The 16,103-nt window shown below is 59.8% G+C and overlaps 2 protein-coding genes across 5 annotated transcripts in view; both read left to right on the top strand.

Moving 5' to 3' along the window:
- Positions 1 to 7,506, top strand: part of STK40 (serine/threonine kinase 40) — a 40,602-nt gene extending 33,096 nt beyond the window's left edge. For all 3 annotated transcript variants that reach the window (XM_004740773.3, XM_045064204.1, XM_004740772.3), the window contains 4 exons: positions 3,211 to 3,355; positions 3,444 to 3,563; positions 3,928 to 4,012; positions 5,191 to 7,506. In XM_004740773.3, coding sequence (XP_004740830.1) covers positions 3,211 to 3,355; positions 3,444 to 3,563; positions 3,928 to 4,012; positions 5,191 to 5,409 — 569 coding nt within the window. In that variant the 3' untranslated portion in view covers positions 5,410 to 7,506. The remainder of the gene's footprint in view (positions 1 to 3,210; positions 3,356 to 3,443; positions 3,564 to 3,927; positions 4,013 to 5,190) is intronic.
- A 6,454-nt stretch (positions 7,507 to 13,960) lies between these two features.
- On the top strand, positions 13,961 to 15,625 carry EVA1B (eva-1 homolog B). 2 transcript variants are annotated; one of them, XM_013045965.2, is made up of 3 exons: positions 13,961 to 14,180; positions 14,617 to 14,689; positions 14,939 to 15,625. In XM_013045965.2, the coding sequence occupies exons 2-3, from the start codon at positions 14,623 to 14,625 to the stop codon at positions 15,367 to 15,369; spliced, it is 498 nt and encodes a 165-aa protein (XP_012901419.1). In that variant the 5' UTR covers positions 13,961 to 14,180; positions 14,617 to 14,622; the 3' UTR covers positions 15,370 to 15,625. The 2 variants fall into 2 exon arrangements, with proteins under 2 accessions (XP_012901419.1, XP_004740842.1); XM_004740785.3 differs by having other exon boundaries at positions 13,963 to 14,180; positions 14,586 to 14,689.
- The last annotated feature ends 478 nt before the right edge of the window (positions 15,626 to 16,103 follow it).

Below are 16,103 nucleotides of genomic sequence, written 5' to 3'. Positions count from 1 at the left end.
TGGCTTTGCCACCTTGACAAGGACACCTCTTCCTTCCTGCTGTTCCTTCATAAGCTCCTTCCTTCCCCCTTCCTTCCTTGGCCCGGCGCGCCCTCCCTCCCACTGGCCTGAATTTACCAAGGGCCTACCGGATAGGTGGCCCTGTTTAGACACTTCCGATACAGCCGTGAACAGGCATGCAGACATCCCCGCTTCCATGAACACTGAGCTGATTTTCTAGTGGGGCCGAAACAGCCAGCACACGAAATAAAAAACCCAGTTACACCCTGATTACCCACTGATCCTATGGCTCAGTGCCGAGCCCTGTGTGGAGTGCGTGACCACGTCACCTGCTCCAGACCGCAACTTTACCCTGCGAGGTAAAGTTTCGAAGTCCCTCTGTCATGCGAACACTAGACAGGAGAACTGGGGCTTGTGCCCCGGCCAGCCTCCTGCCCAAGCCCATGTTCCCTGGGACTCTTTCTCTTCTTTCCCGATGTCCTTTGCCAAATTGGGTCTTTCTGTCCTGATCCTTCAGGAACCGAGGGCTTCACGTCTGCTCCCACCTCTTCCACATGGAGGTTTCAGGGTGCCCCCAGGGCCACCATCCCCGGCACACACTCCTGCACCCCTGCGCACAGCGACAGACCCATCTCTCCCAGGCAGCACGTGCATGCAAGGAACAGGCTGCCGTAACTGGCCGGAGTGTGACCACACCTTGGAGGTCTCCCCTGGCGGATGCTTCTGCGCCAGGGACTGGCCCAGCCCCGACAGCCTCCATGAGATTCCCCAAAGCATCCCTCTGTGTGACAGAGCCAGGACATTGCACCAGGCTCCTGCCTCGGTGTAGGCCCGCGAGGTGAGACCCGTGGCTGTGCGCACCCCCAGGTGGGCCCCACTCTGGCTCCTCCAGCTTCAGGCCGGCCTTAGAGGATGAAACAGGCGAACCCACTGCTTCCAAGAGAGTCCTAGATCCATAGAGTAGAAATGCAAGTCTCATTCTGACCTTCATCCCCCTTCTCTGAGCCCCAGTTGCCCCCCAGGTTACAAGTGGGATGCACTGCTGCCCGCCTCCCCCCAAGGTGAAGAGGTTGACGCAGGATGATAATGACAGGTCCCGCCGTGCAGGCTCGAGGTGAGGTCTGCCCCTTGGTTCACTCTGTGCTCCAAGCACAGCCTCGGGCATCCGGCCTGGAGCTGTGGAAAGGCAAACCTGACCTTGCCCGCATAGAGTTTATAGTCTGGTTAATAACTGTGTCCCCCTGAAAAAGTTACTGACTTCTCTGGGCCCCGAGTTTCACATCTATAAAGCAGAGGTAATAGCAGTCCCTGCTTCCTGAGGTCCTGTGGGGCTAAAGAAGGCCTTGAACCTGCTGGGTGGATAGTCAAAGGTAGCTGGGTTATTGTTATGGAAGGGTGGATAGTCAACGGTAGCTGGGTTATTGTTATGGAAGGGTGGATAGTCAACGGTAGCTGGGTTATTGTTATGGAAGGGTGGATAGTCAACGGGTAGCTGGGTTATTGTTATGGAAGGGTGGATAGTCAACGGTAGCTGGGTTATTGTTATGGAAAAGAAGCCTTAAAAAAAAAAAAAAAAAAAAGAAGCCTTGAAGTCCCCTCAGAAGCCAAAGCTCAGGGAAAGGTCTACCCAGGCAGAGCTCCTGGGGTGGCTTATCTACTAGAAGAGCCTCTCCAGCTCCAGGCGGAAGTCCTGAGGCTCAAGCTGAGGGAGCCCAGGCCACCGTGGCCCCTGGTTCTGTCCTGGGCATCTCGGCAGGAACCGCCCACAGCGTGGCCCAGCAGACGCTAGTGATAACCCCACGTGGCAGAGCAGGGTCCGGGGCAACAGGGTCACCCTGGGGTCAGCTGCACAAAGTCACCCACGCTGCTCTTTGGCACTGGGGGTTGGAAAAGGGCCAGGGTGATGCAGCCTTGGAGAAAGCTTAGCAGGGGCTCATCTCCACAAAATCGCCTACTGCAGCAGCCAGGGCAAAAAGCAGCTCACTCCCCAAGCAGCCATGTGAGGTCAGCGTCCCAGCCCCATTTCACAGACGAAGTAATGAGCTAGGTCATGGAGGCCCATGGTACCTTCTGGAGGCACAGGCCGAGGTCTATAAGGATACTTCCATGCACCTGGTTATGCTGCTTGACCTTCAGTGGGCCTGGAAAGCCCTCCAGAACCAGGATCCCTTACCCCAAAGACATCTGTCGCCACCCACGCGGCTTCAGGACCCAGAGGAGGGATCCCAGTTGTCCAGGCACTGCCTGGTGCCCAGCAGCAGCTCTCCCACTTGCATGGGGCACGGAGTCCCATTCTGGGATCTGGGCTCTGCTGAGCCTGCTTTTCCAGGGACAGGGCAGGCGGGGAATTTCGAAAGGCTTGTCGTGCTGTCCTGTGTTTTCAGGAAGAGGCCAGGCGGTGGCCAGCATACCAGAGGAGCTCTAGCCTGGATGGTGGGTGGCGGCCTGCCCGTCAGAGTGGGAGGAGAGTGGGAGGAGCGGGGCTTCCCCGTCCACCATGTGGTGTGGGACAGGTGACATCCCTGTGCCTCATTTTGGAAAAAGAGAATATATCTAATTCCCGGAGTTTGGTGGAGACATAATGAAATGAAAGCATCTCTTCCAGGGCTGTCACAGCGTGGTGTTCAGCGCTTGCTTAAGTGCTCACTCCCTTCTGTTCTGCAGGGAGGGAAACCGCACGACAAATTCACAGTCACAGATACTCACTCCTGTAGCAAATACTGGAGTCCGTGCTGGGCCCCGGGGCTGCATTAGAGTTTACCTCCTTGTGGGGGAGATAGGAAGTGAGCAGGGGAGGGGATCCTCCCGGACGGGGCCAAGTGCTCTGGGGTGAGGGGCTAGGGATTGGGGCAGAAGTGCCCAACGGGCCCAGAGCCGGTTAGCTCAGTGTTCCACACAGGCGTTCCTGGCCACCCGCTCTGTGAGCTGCTTGCCGGGGCTGTAGTCCCAGGCCCAGCCCCCACAAATTTGCTGTCTGGCAGAGCAGAGCTGGTAATCAGGGGCGTGGCCTGCACAAGGCCAAGTATAGTCCCTTCACCTCGGTGTCACTCCGAGATGGGGCGAGATGGGGCGTCCTCCTGAAAGTGCAGGGGGTCGGGGGTGGGCCCTGTGGGTAGGGTCAGGCACGTGGCTGGGAAGCCGAGGGAAGCCCAGGGCCTAGCCCTTCCCCGGGCCTGGGCTGAGCGTGCATGTGTCTGTGTGCCCCTGCAGGCCGGCCGTACCGGGGCAAGCCGAGCGACATGTGGGCCCTGGGCGTGGTGCTCTTCACCATGCTGTATGGCCAGTTCCCCTTCTACGACAGCATCCCCCAGGAGCTCTTCCGCAAGATCAAGGCCGCAGAGTACACCATCCCTGAGTGAGTGGCACTCCCTGGGCTGGGGCGGTGGGTTGGAGCGAGCCCGCCCAGCCTGCGCCACCGGAGCCCTCTCCTTGTTCTGCATCAGGGACGGGCGCGTGTCTGAGAACACCGTGTGTCTCATCCGGAAGCTGCTGGTCCTCGACCCCCAGCAGCGCCTTGCTGCCGTAGATGTCCTGGAGGCCCTCAGTGCCATCATCGCATCGTGGTAAGTGGGCAGGAGCCCGGCTGAGGGCGGGCCCGTTTCTTTGCCCGCCAGAGTCTGATTTCCAGATTGTCCCGCGGGCGAGAGGGGCAGGGCGCTCCCAGAGCTCAGGGTGGAGCATCCCCTGAGTGCAGGGTGATGCCACCTCTGGGATTGACATTAATTACGTCACTGATTTTCCACCACAGCCTGTGAGATAGAAATGTCCCCATGATCAGATAAGAAAGCCAAGGCTTGGGAGACAGAGTCATTCATGTCAAGAGGGGGTTGAGCTGGGACCTAGCCCCATCTGTTGAGTCCAGCCAAGCTGTGGGGCTCCCGTGGGCCAGACCTGGGGAGGCAGCCCAATTCGTCTGCCTTCCTGCAGGCAGTCCCTGTCGTCGCTGAGCGGGCCTTTGCAAGTGGTTCCTGATATCGACGACCAGATGAGCAACGCAGACAGCTCCCAGGAGGTGAGTTGAGGTGGTCAGACCCGTCGTCACCTGGTCCCAAGGGACCAGTGGGGAGGAACAGAGGTGACAGCTCCGAGCAGGCTGCAGGGTCCCCTAGGTCAGAGCTGCCTGGGGTGTGCCTTTCCTCCTGGGCCGTGGGGCCGTGGAAATAGGGGCCCAGCCTGGCCTTCTCTCAGCTTCCTCTTTCTGCCTGAGCCCTGGCCCTGGCCTGGCCTCTGCCCTGGCCTGGCCCTTTACACAGCCATACTGCTCTACCTCTGACTCACTGGGTCTCTCTCAGCCTCTCTGCTCTTCCTTTTCCAGGTGATTCATTTTCTCCCAGTTTTCTCTCATTTCCTGCTCGCTGCACTGGAGAAAGTGCTGGGCCTGGGGTGGGGGCTGACTTGGGCCCCAGGCAGCAACTGGCAGGTGATCTTAGGGTGCCCCCTGGAGGGCAAGGCTAGGTGAACAGAGCAGAGCCATGGGTCGGGTGCCAGGAGGACCTTCCCTCCCTGGCCCTGCCCCTCATCCCCTGGCCCCAGAGTTCCACAGCCAGTACTGGGCAGGTGGGAGCAGGAGGAGGCACCTCGGGACCTCGGCAGAGCCTCCGCGCCCTTGAGACCTCCCTTTCCTAGGTGCCACCCACTGTGCATCTGTTCCTCTGCACCACAGGCCTGTGTGGCCATGTTCTCCTCTGTTCACAAAAGGAGACTGAGGTTCAGAGAGGTATGGTGATTTTCCTGGTCACACAGCTCAGACCCTAAGTCTGAGTGCAGAGCCCTGATCCGCCCTGTGATGATGAGCGCGGGGACCTGCCACTCCAGGGCGCTGCTGTCTGCCTGGGCTGCACCACCCCTAGGGCTGTCAAGAACAGCTCTGAGGGGAGATGACTGCCCCTCTTCACAGTTCAGGAAGCCAAAGCTTCCAAGGTCATGCAACCTCCCCCAAGGTCAGTGGGTTAGGAAAGGAGCGTGGGGTGGGATCCACTCAGATCCCAGGCCTGTGCTTCAGCTAGAGTGACCCCAGGCCAGGCAGCAGGCAAGGTACAGGCTGGCAGGAGGGCTGCCCCACATCCAGGGCAGCCTCTGGAGCCAGGTCACCTGACACAGGTTCCCTGCTCTCTTCTCCAACCCCACCCCCTCTCGCTCTCTCTTCCCCTCTCCTCCTGCCCCCGCCCCCTCGTGTCTGTCTCTCCCAAGGCAAAGGTGACAGAGGAGTGCTCCCAGTATGAGTTTGAGAACTACATGCGGCAGCAGCTGCTGCTGGCTGAGGAGAAGAGCTCCATACACGAGGCCCGGAGCTGGGGGCCCAAGCGGCAGTTCGGCAGCGTGCCCCCCGTGCGGCGGCTGGGCCACGACGCACAGCCCATGAACCCCCTGGACGCGGCCATCCTGGCACAGCGCTACCTGCGCAAGTAGCCCCCTGGCCAGGGCACCGCCCCCCCACCCTCTCTTCCCGGCCCCCAGCCCGCGGCCTGGACTCTCCCCCCACCGGCTGCGATGGGGCAGGGACAGCGCAGGTCACACATGGGCTCAGCAGACCACAAAGCTACCTTGGGAATGATCTCTTGATTGTTTGGTTTTTTTAATCTGAGAAGCCTAGATAACTAATCTGCTTTTAATCATGACGTTTTAATCTACCTCTGGCTCTTTAACCATGCTGTCTCCGGACTGAGTGAGAGGGAGGAGGAGGGAGCCCGGCCAACTGGCCCAGGGCAGCTGCCCCCCACCCCCCAAGGACAGATAAGCTGAACTCCAGCTCGGCTGCTGGCTCCCAGAATGAAGGCCCACCACCCCCCATGGCCCTCCCCGGCCCCCTCCCAGTCTGTGTCCGTCCCTCCCCTTCTGACCCCAGACCCCTCAGTCCAAGCTTTGGAAAACTTCACCTCATCTTAAGCAGAATTCAGATATATTTATTTTTGTACTGAAACCCACTTCTCTCCCATCTCTAGGTGGCTCGGCCAGTGGCCGCTCCCCACCCCCACCCCCACCGACCTGGCTGGACGGCAGGGAGTCCACTGCCCACAGATGGGCCCCCTCCTGGCCCCCAGGCTCAGAAGCCCCTTCTTGCCGGCCCCTCCACCTCCAGCCCACCAGTCCCTCCTGTTTCTGGTGATGGGGAGGCCTCTCTAGACTTGGTTCTCCTTCTCCCACTCTGTAGCTTTTCTGAGGTGCTGTGTACCCTCGCATTAAGCCTGGTTTCTTTCTGCGCCCCACACCGTGGTACCGAGGTGACGCTGACACAGACGCAGAAGGGGTGCCTGGTGGTCGGGTGAGGAGGGGACGCTGGGCCAACTGTGCACAGGTGGGCCCTGCTCACATGCCCTGTTGCTCCCCACACCCCTCTGTGTTCACAGAGTGGTGGGGGCATCTCCCCTCCTGTTCTTGCCTCATACTGGATGTGGGTCTCTCCAGCAGACCCTGGCCAGAGCCCTTCCTCGGGGCTGTGGGGCTTGTGGGGAGAGCTATAGGGACTGGGGGGGCCTGTCTGGCTTGAGAACAGCCCTGCTGCCCTTTATGAGCCGAGATTTTGAAGTGGATGCCCGTCTTGCCAGAAACACTGTTCTCACCAGAATGCCCTTCCCTCCCACTCTCCCTCACTGGACTTGGCCTTGCCCGGTGCCGAGCAAAGACCCTTCCTCTGGCCTGGCCCCCCTGGCCCCCCTGGAAAGGCTGAGTGTTCCCCTCCAGGCAGCCCTGGGCCCTCAGGCCCTTCCTGTTTTTGCTCCCCAGTGGGGAGGTGACCGAGGCCTGTGTGACCTTGTTTCCCAGAGTGTGAGCTGCCCCCTCCCCAAAAGCTGACTCACTGTGAGTGACTTGGGCAAGTTCCCAAACCTCCTTGTGCCTCAGTTTCCCCATCTGGAAAAAATGGGGCCACCTCTTGCCAGCAGTAGCAGGGCCGCCCATGCCCCCTCCTCCCCATGCCCCCATCCCAGCACTTGGGCGCCTCATGCCTCTGCCTCAGTGGGTCTGTGGGAGCCCGCCTGAGCCCAGCACTTAGTCCCCTTGAGCACCAGACTCTGTCTCTGTTGGTGGCCATTCACCAAGAGCCAGGGTGCCGTGCTGTGGAGGCGGGGGATGTCCTCTTTTCTATATTTATTTCAAAAAGAAGTCTCCCAAGGGAGTAGAAATGCAGTCTGGCCTAGGGCTCCCAGCCCCTGTGACTGTCCTCCCATGAGGGTCTCGGCTGCGTACCTGTCCAGCAGCCTGCCAGGACTCTCTGGGCTTGCTTGCCACGGGTGGGCTTTCTCCTCCTTTTCAAAGCAATACCCTCGGGGGTCTGCAGAGCCTTATCAGACAGGCTGGGCCCTCCAAGGTCAGCCCCTGAGTCTGATGACGTTCGTGGCAAAGCAGATGAGAGGAGGTTGGGCCTGCCTCACTGGGTGTCACACACTGAGAGGTCCTGTTGTAAAGAAACAAAACAGAAAAAGTCACAAAAAAGTTTGTATAAAGACATATTTTTGTACTACATGGGGACTCTTCCTGCATGTCAGCAATAAAACTTCCTGACCTGGAGCCAGTGTGGCCTGCTGTTCTGTATGTCTCTGTGTCTCTTTCTCTCCTGCCCCTGCCAGCCAGGGCAGGTTTCCCGCAGCTCTCGGCTCTGCCCCCTCTGACAGCCCCCCACCCCACAGCCCAACCAGCACCACTGCCTTGGTGGGGGTGGGGGGCGGACAGAGCTACCTGGCATTCTCCTGAAGACCCATTAGTGCACCCCGCACCCCTGAGTGCCCCAGGGGCAGGCAGGAGGTGTCCGAGAGCGGCTGCAGCTGGCCAGCCGAGCATCAGTCTTCTCTCCCTGCCAAACCCCCATCTGGGGGTCAAAGATCCTGGCCGGACAGAGACTGCCCCTGTGTCCCCACGCCCATTTAGGGCTGCTGGGGTAAGAAGGGCCAGGCAGACCTTTTCCTGCACTGGTCACCACCCTCACTCCCATCCATAGGAAGCCAAAGGGCTTCCTTCCTTCCTTTCTTCTTTCCTTCCTTCCTTTGTCTAAATTTAGACATTTCAGCTGGAGCACTGGAGCAGTGAAGATGAAGGTAGGCCGGCCCCTTGCTCAGCACCCCACGGTGCCCTGACAGACCCACTCACGCGAGTGGGAGCCCACACACGGCCGCAGGTCACAGAAGGAGCAGAGAGCTCCATGCACGGGAGCCCCTTCGCAGGCAAGTGTGCACACGGCAAGAGTGAGGTGGCCCTGGGGCTCTGTGGCATTCAGCGCCACCCCGGCGCCTTGCCACGACCTTCACACCACCCCGACTCAATGGCCGAGCGGCCCCCACCTCCCTGGTCACTTCCATGTCTACACAGGCTTTGACCCATATGTCATCTGCGGAGCTGTCCTGGGTGCCCTTGCTCCCAGCACTCTGGCTGTACCGGCTGCTGTGCCTGGGACTCAATGCCACGCCCACCTCCTCCCCATCCCCCCACCCGATCGGCCTCCCTTCTGTGCCCAGGTGACTCCTGGGCACACGCATGGGTCAGCCTTACCGGTCACCCACACGAAAGCAGCCATCCGAGGGCAGGGGCCCAGCCGGGCCTGCTCACGTGTCTACGCCTAGGACGGGCTGTGCACGCGGCACACACCAGAACGCGTGGTCTCTTGACCTCAATGGGTCAGATCGCTCTTCAGTTTTTCTCCTGAGCCCTGGGAGCTACGGAAGGGGAAAGTAGAAAGGTGGGGGGTGAGGGGCTTGGGGATCAACAGCCTCCCGTGCGCCTGAGAAGTCAAACAGGAACTGAGAAGTTTCTACCAGTTTTAGCTGCCTCCCGTGGCCTCAGGGAGAGCCGTTTCAGAGAAGCCGCACTGGAGCTGCCCAGTCTCTCAAGTGGGGAAGGGAGGAAATGGAGTCTCGGCCCAGTCATTCAGGCTTCAGAGCCAAGCTTGTCCTGATTTCTTGCCCACCCCCGGCTCCCTCCCGCCCATGTCCAACCCACTGCCGATCCTGTCCCCGGCCAGGCAGCATCTGACCATTCCCACAGCTCTCTGCGACCACCCTGAGCGCTCCACTCTTGCTTCTGGCCTCCCTACTCCCACCTTCCCCTACAAAGGCCCAGGGGCCACATGGCAGCCAGAATGAGCCTGTTACAAGGTGGGGTTTGTCCCTCTCCTGCTTACACACCTCTGATGGCTTCTGTCCCATGCGGGATAACTTCCAGAGGTCGGTCTGTGGCTTGGAAAGGTCCACAAACCAGGTTCTGCACCTGGTCTCCTCTCTAGCTTGTGGGCCCCTCACCCCTCCTCACTTCCTGTGCCAGGCACACTGGGCTCCTTGCTGATCCTAAGGGAGCTGAGCAGGCTTCCACCTCAAGGCCATTGCCTGGGCTATTACTTCTGGAAGGCTCTTCCCCTCGCTATTTGCATGGCTGCCTCCCTGACTTCCCTCTGCTCAAAATGTCACCTCTGAGAGGCTGTCCGTGAACACCTGGTGTTCTCTAACTCCTTAAGGTTTCCACTTTATGTTTCTTCATTGTACTTACCACAGCCTCGTAGGATTACCATATGTCTGATTATTGATCCTATCTGCCTTCCCTACTCAGATGAGGGCAGGCTTCTTTTGTGCATGTCCATGTGGGAGTTCGTCAGAGTGATGAGGGTGCCGCTGGCAGAGGGTGGGAGCCAGAGACAGCCCCACAAGGAAGGCACATTTTACATCCTGCACGACGTGAGTGAAAACATGTTTACAGTGACCAGAGCCAAGAATCTAACTCCCTTTTATACATAAACACAAAGGACTGGTGGACACATAATGTACATGGAACCTTCGGGAAATGCAACAACCATGTGAAGTGGAGGGAATCTGTACTCTGTGTCATTCAGAACTTTACCAAGAGCTCCTCGCCATTTCCAAAACGGTCATGACCGCAATGTCCCAACACCAGTCTGCACTCGGAGCTGTCACGTTCCAAGCGAGTGACCACTTCGACCATATCTATTACCTTTTCTTTATATTTTTAATTAGACATGGAGGTGGGCATATTAGCATTAATTTCACTTCAGGAGCATTAGAGGATCCATACAGAGTATCATGAAAAGGCAGCTTTGGGTCTGACTGGGTGGGGAACCGTGACCTAGAACCGCCCAGTGGAAGATTGGTTGGGAGCAGACGCTCTAAAGTTCAAATCTAGGCCCCACCCCTTAAAGCCACGTGACCACAAATTCAGGCTTCACCGGAGCCTTGCTGCCCTCCGCCTTAGATGGAGTCCCAGTCCCGTTACAAACTGCACAGGGTCACTGGGAGGATCTGAAGGTGAAGCGCACGTAGCACGTAGCCAACCAAGTACCAGGTGCCAGGAGGGCACTCAATATCCATTTATTGTTTGTTCTATAAATTTCACTGTGGCTTCTTCCCAGCAGCTGTCCCCGGGGCTGAGGAGTATTCAGAGGACTGGGCAGGTCCAAGGAGGCCATGAATGGGTTGCCTTCTTCCCTCCATCTAAGACCTAGTCAGCCCCTGAACCCCTCAGTGGGGAGGCCCTAGTGTCAGTAACAGACCCCCAGCTTGACCACTGAGGAAGGTTGCTGAGTAGGGTTTTGCATTGGGCCCTGAATATGCCAGCCCCCCTGAGAGCCCTCCCAGAGGCCCTGGATCCCTCAGCCCCCTGAACTCCCATCAAAGACCTGTCTTAACTTGTTTCATTAAAAAAGACCTGTCTTGGGGCACCTGGGTGGCTCAATGGGTTAAGCTTCTGCCTTCGGCTCAGGTCGTGATCCCAGGGTCCTAGGATTAAGCCCTGCACTGGGCTCCCTGCTCCGCGGAGAGCCTCCTTCTCCCTCTCCTGCTGCTGCTTCCCCTGCTTGTGTTCTCTCTCTCTCTCTCTCTGGGTCAAATAAATAAATATATTTTTAAAAATTTTAAAAATAAAAAAGATCTGTCTTTCCTGAGTTTCATCCTAGGATCACTCTCTGTGCCTCCCGAAGTGACAAATCTCTAGTCTCACAGGCTGACAGGAGAGCAGAGAGGCAGCCAGCCAGTGGGCAGGTGGATGGGCAGCAGGTCAAAGGCTGGCAGACAGGGAGGAAATCAGCAGGTAGAGAGATGGGATGCAAGCCAGGCAAGCGAGTGACAGATATGCAGAGATGCCAGCCAGCACAACCGGAAAGCAGGTGGCTGGGAACACCTACAGACTGGCTGGCGGGCAAGGAGGGCAGGCGGGGCAGAGCGAGGCAGGCAGAAAAGCAGACAGGCAAGTGGTCAGGAGGGCATGAGGGCTCTGGATACGGCCCACCTGGGCCAAAGTCACATTCCCCAGGGCCTCCAGGAGTAGCCCTCAGCTTCTTCAGAACCCTCCAGGGCAAGGCTGCTATTCCTTCCACCCAGCCTAGCTTGGCCCCATGCATCTCCCTAGAGGAAGGCAACACTCTGGGTACCCTGTACACCCCAGTCCCTGAAGGGACTAGGAAGCATCTCAACCGCCACTCTGCTCAGCATGGCCACCGACTTCACCAGGGCTGAGTCACACACCAAGGCACAGACACCTGTGTCAGCAGCTCAGCCATACCCAGAGGTCCACATAGCACGGCAATAGCTGAACACTAACGAATCCAAAACCTGGTATGCTCTCATGAATGCAGAGAGGCGTGCACGTGGCCCCTCGGGAAGACGCAGGTGGGCACCTTAGGGACTCAGACCAACATCCTCAAGACGCAAGGTCAGTCCAAGGACAGCTGCAGCACACACCAATGTTCCCATGGATGGAAGGCCTCCAGTGAACCCATGCGCCCTTGGAAACCCACTGATACCACGGCCAGTGGTTAGATTCTGGCCGCACATCCACCTCTCTGCTCAGTGTGTTGCCCAGCCGACTCTTCCTCCCACCTCAAGGGTGTCTCCCCACACCTTCTCCACCCCACCCCCGCCCCCGCGATCTCCTGACTCCTCCCCCAGGAGAGCCCTCAAGGTTGCGCAAGCGGAGCTATGGCTTCAGCGGCTTCTCCTCCCCCCCCCCCCCCCCCCCGCCACCCCGGCCCCACAGATGATCTCACCCACTCCCGAGGAGTTCCATCCATCTTCTGTGCCGAGGGCTCCCAAACTCATGTCCAGCCTGGACTCCTCCCAGGGTCCCCTGCTTGACACCTCCCCCGGGTATCTAACGCACATCTCGAATGGATCTCAAAGGCAACTCTGACCACCCCCCAAAACCTGCACCCCATATACGCTTCCCTCAGGTGCTCCGGCCCTGCGCCAAGCAGTGGTCCTACGTCCTCTTTCCCTCACAGCCTCAGGCAAGGCGGGAATTGTTGACACCGCCTCGAAAGGTGACCCTGCCTCACCTGGACAGCGGCACTTCAGGGACCCAGCCCTGGGCGCCGCCTGCCAGCGCAGCTGCGGCCCTCGCCGCTCTCCGGGCTCCCATGCCCGCCCCGCGACTGCCTGTGCTGTCCCGGGACCGCACCGGGGTCTCTCCAAAGTCTGTCAGGAACCGTGACGCTAACCCTAACCCCCCAGACTCTCAGGTTCCCCGCCACATGGACAGTAAGGTCCGAGGTCGCCCGCGGAGGGATCCCCACGCCCCCTCCGCTGCACCCGGGAGAGAGGCGACCCAAGGCCCTCTGGTTTCGAGGCCTGGTGACTCCTGCCCCCGCTCTCGCCCTGAGCCCCACGCGGCAGGATTCGGATGTCCCCTCCCTCGGGCTGGAAGAGCAGCCTGCAGGTGCACTCCATCGCCCCGAGCCTCAGCAGCACCGAGGCTACCTTCTTCATGGAATGGTTGTCTCTCGGCCGGGAGCCAGCTCCATGAGGGCAGGGGTTTGTATCTGTCCTGTTTCCCCGCCGAACCCCCATTCCCAGGAGGTCCTCCCCATTCCCAGGAGGGAGCATTTGCTGACCAACAGCTGCAGGGGTTTGCGCGCAGCGGTACCGCCTCCCCCCAGTGCGCAAGCAGATAAACAGGAAAGACACACACAAATATACAAATAAAGGCAGAAATGCCTGCACACACGCTCACAAAACAGACTCAAAAGTCACAAAGACACCCAGGAGTCCTTTCCCATCTCCGTGGAAGCGGGTCTGTCCTTTCTTCATCTAGATCTGCCCCCTGCTTGAACCCAGTCTCAGGACTGGGGATGGGGGGTCTCCAGCCTGGACAGACAGGGGGGTCACCAGCCCACAGGCCTCAGGCCGCGCCTTCAGCTATGTCTGCAATTTCCTCTCCCCTTTCTTCCCTCCTCCTCTCTGAGGCTCCCGCCAAGCAGGCCTCCCCCTCACCCAAGCCCCAGCACAGGAAGGGGGGCCCTGAAGGGGGGGGTTGCTGAGAGTCTGAGCAGGAAGACGACCCAGGCCGCACACATGGATCACACAACACATGGCGCGCACAAGCGGAGCCCAGGTGGAAACGCAGGAGAGCGCAGGCGCAGGTTGAGCCAGGACAAAATACATCTCCCGGGCAGGCTCTGGTGCAGAAGAGCACAGAGCCAGCAGAACCTCCAGGCGGGTTGGGCAAGGCTGACCTGCTCCCGGCTCCAAGCACCAGCCCAACATTCATTAACCCCGTGTGACAGAAGCTCTGCCAGCTGGACATGCTCTCCCAGCGGAGCCCCCTCTGTTGTAAACTCACGATCTGGGGGGAGGACTGCAGAAGAGGGGCAGTCTTCCTGGGCAGGAGGGCCTTCTGGGAGGAAGAGCAAGGTGTAGAGAAGAGGTTAAGAGCCCCAGGCTCTAGGGGCCAAGAGCACTCCGTTCAAATACTGACCCTTTAGTCAAGTTATTCAATCTCCATGACTCGGTTTACTCATCTGCCAAGTGGCGACAATGGTACTCACTTTATAGGATTGTTAGAATTAAATGAAAGAATATTACAAAGGGCACATACATACAGAGACACAGGCAAAACTTCATTATTTTTGTTATTAGTAGCTTGGGGGCGGGACTCTGCCACCAGCCTCCCCAGCGGTTTCCTGTGGGAGAGCAGACGGCCCCGCCGGCTCGCTCCCCCTCCTCCCAGTCGCTCGCTCCTCTCCCCTTCCTCTCCCGGCCCTTTTCCTCCCCGCCTCCCCCCGCCCCGCCCCGCCCCTCCTCTTTCCTCGGAGGAAACTTTCGGCCGGCTGGTCCATCTGCCCGTGTCCCGCCCGCGCTGCAGCGGCCTGGGAGCCGAGCCGGGAAGGCGGGGAAGCTGGGACCGGACGGGGCGGGAGCGGCCGGGTCTCGGGTGTATGCGGCCGCCGGCAGCGGGGAAGCGGGGCGCTGACGGTGAGTGAGCCCCGGCCTTTGGACCGGTGGGTCCCGGCGGGGCGGGCTGGAGGGGAGAGGGAGGCGGCTTCGCCTCAGAAGCCCGCCCTGGGAGTGGAAAAGGCACTCGCGTCTCGCTCCTCCATCCCACTACCGGGACGGCGAAACCGGGCGTCATTTGGGGACCCCACAAGGGGGCGGAGCCTCCTGCGGCCCACTTCCCTGACCCCTCAAAAGTTGGAGGGGCGTCTGCGCCCAGGGAAGGGATCTCCCAGGCAGGGCCCAGGTCTGTAACAAAGTTAGAGAGCTGCTGTCTCCGGTTTGGACCCTGGGGCTGCTCTTCCAGCGAGGGGAGCTACCCGGAGGAGGCGGGGTCAGAATCAGCTCCGGGCTGGGGATTGGGATCTGACCTTGCTGACCCCGCAGGCTGACGGGGGGCTTGCCCCTCCGCCCCCAGAGCAGCATGGATGCCCCACGGAGGGACATGGAGTTGCTGAGCAACAGCCTGGCGGCCTACGCGCACATCCGCGGTGAGGGCGGGCCCCGGGGGGGCGTGGGCCCCTCCCTGCCCCTCTGAGGCCCCACTCCCCTTCCTTCCCCACCTCCCAGCCCCATCCTCCCCATCCCTCACTGACTGTTGGCGGCTACCTAATGTCTTTCAAATAAGGAGGACGGCCCTTGACCCCCAAACTTCGAAACTGGAGTCCTTCCGCAGTGGAATAACTCCCGCCCGCCAGGGAGGCAGGGCTCCTCCATGACTTCTGCCCTCTGACCCTCAGCTAACCCCGAGAGCTTTGGCCTCTACTTCGTGCTGGGAGTCTGCTTTGGCCTGCTGCTAACGCTGTGCCTACTAGTCATCAGTATTTCCTGCGCTCCCCGCCCGCGGCCCCGGGCCCCTGCTCCGCGCCGGGACCCCCGCAGCAGCACCCTCGAACCCGAGGACGACGAGGACGAGGAGGAGGACACGGTGACGCGGCTGGGCCCCGACGACACGCTGCAGGGCCCAGAGCTGACGGCTGAGCCAGACGGGCCGCTGAGCGTAAACGTCTTCACGTCGGCAGAGGAGCTGGAGCGGGCACAGCGCTTGGAGGAGCGGGAACGGATCCTAAGGGAGATTTGGCGCACTGGGCAGCCGGACCTGCTGGGCACTGGCACGCTGGGGCCCAGCCCCACGGCCACAGGCACTCTGGGTCGCATGCACTATTACTGACCGGCCCTTTCCCGTTGCAAGGAGCTCTGCGTACTGGAAATGCGCAGGAACTCACAGCTGCCCCAGGACGTTGGGACTGCCCCTGCCCATGGTGCTAGGGAGGCCCCGCCCACACGGCTCCCCCAGTGCCATTGGACCTGGATTCCCACCTTCTGAGATCCCCAGTCCTGCCAGAAAGCCCGCGGGGGAGGACGGGCACAGGGTCCCCAGCCCTTCTCCTGTGATAAGTGACCAATGAAAACTGCATTCTCAGTGACTCAGTCTCCCTCTCTTACTTCTGTCCCCAACGTCCTCCAGGCTCCTGCCATGCAGGGCGACCCAGATTGAGACACTACTCGACTCTTTTAATCAGGCTGACCATCTCCATCAACCCACTCAACACCTGAGCATACATGCTTGCATTCAGTTCACAGACTGAAAAAAACACTCCCTCCACCACCTCACAGCCTCACGCACAGAACAAGTTATCACTCGCATTCCTTCCTTACAAATGCATTCCTTCCCGGGCAAAGGCCTGGGCGCACTTTGCCCCTGGGATCCTGCATCACTACACACACACACACACACACACACACACACACACACGCCCCGGGACCCTGCCCTTGATGCTGAAGCACTATTAGCCAGTGTTAACCGTGTGTGCCTGAGCGGGGCTCCGAGCAGAGATGTGTTCCAGCGAGTTCTTCGGAGCGAACTATGGGGCCAACTGGGAGGGATCCTGGCTCGAGAGCAGG

Source organism: Mustela putorius, unplaced genomic scaffold (genome assembly GCF_011764305.1).
Source record: "Mustela putorius furo isolate JIRA1106 unplaced genomic scaffold, ASM1176430v1.1 tig00003853_pilon_pilon_pilon, whole genome shotgun sequence".
Lineage (NCBI taxonomy): Eukaryota > Metazoa > Chordata > Mammalia > Carnivora > Mustelidae > Mustela > Mustela putorius.
Note: the sequence above shows the minus strand (reverse complement) of the source record. Positions and strands in the feature narration are given on the sequence as shown.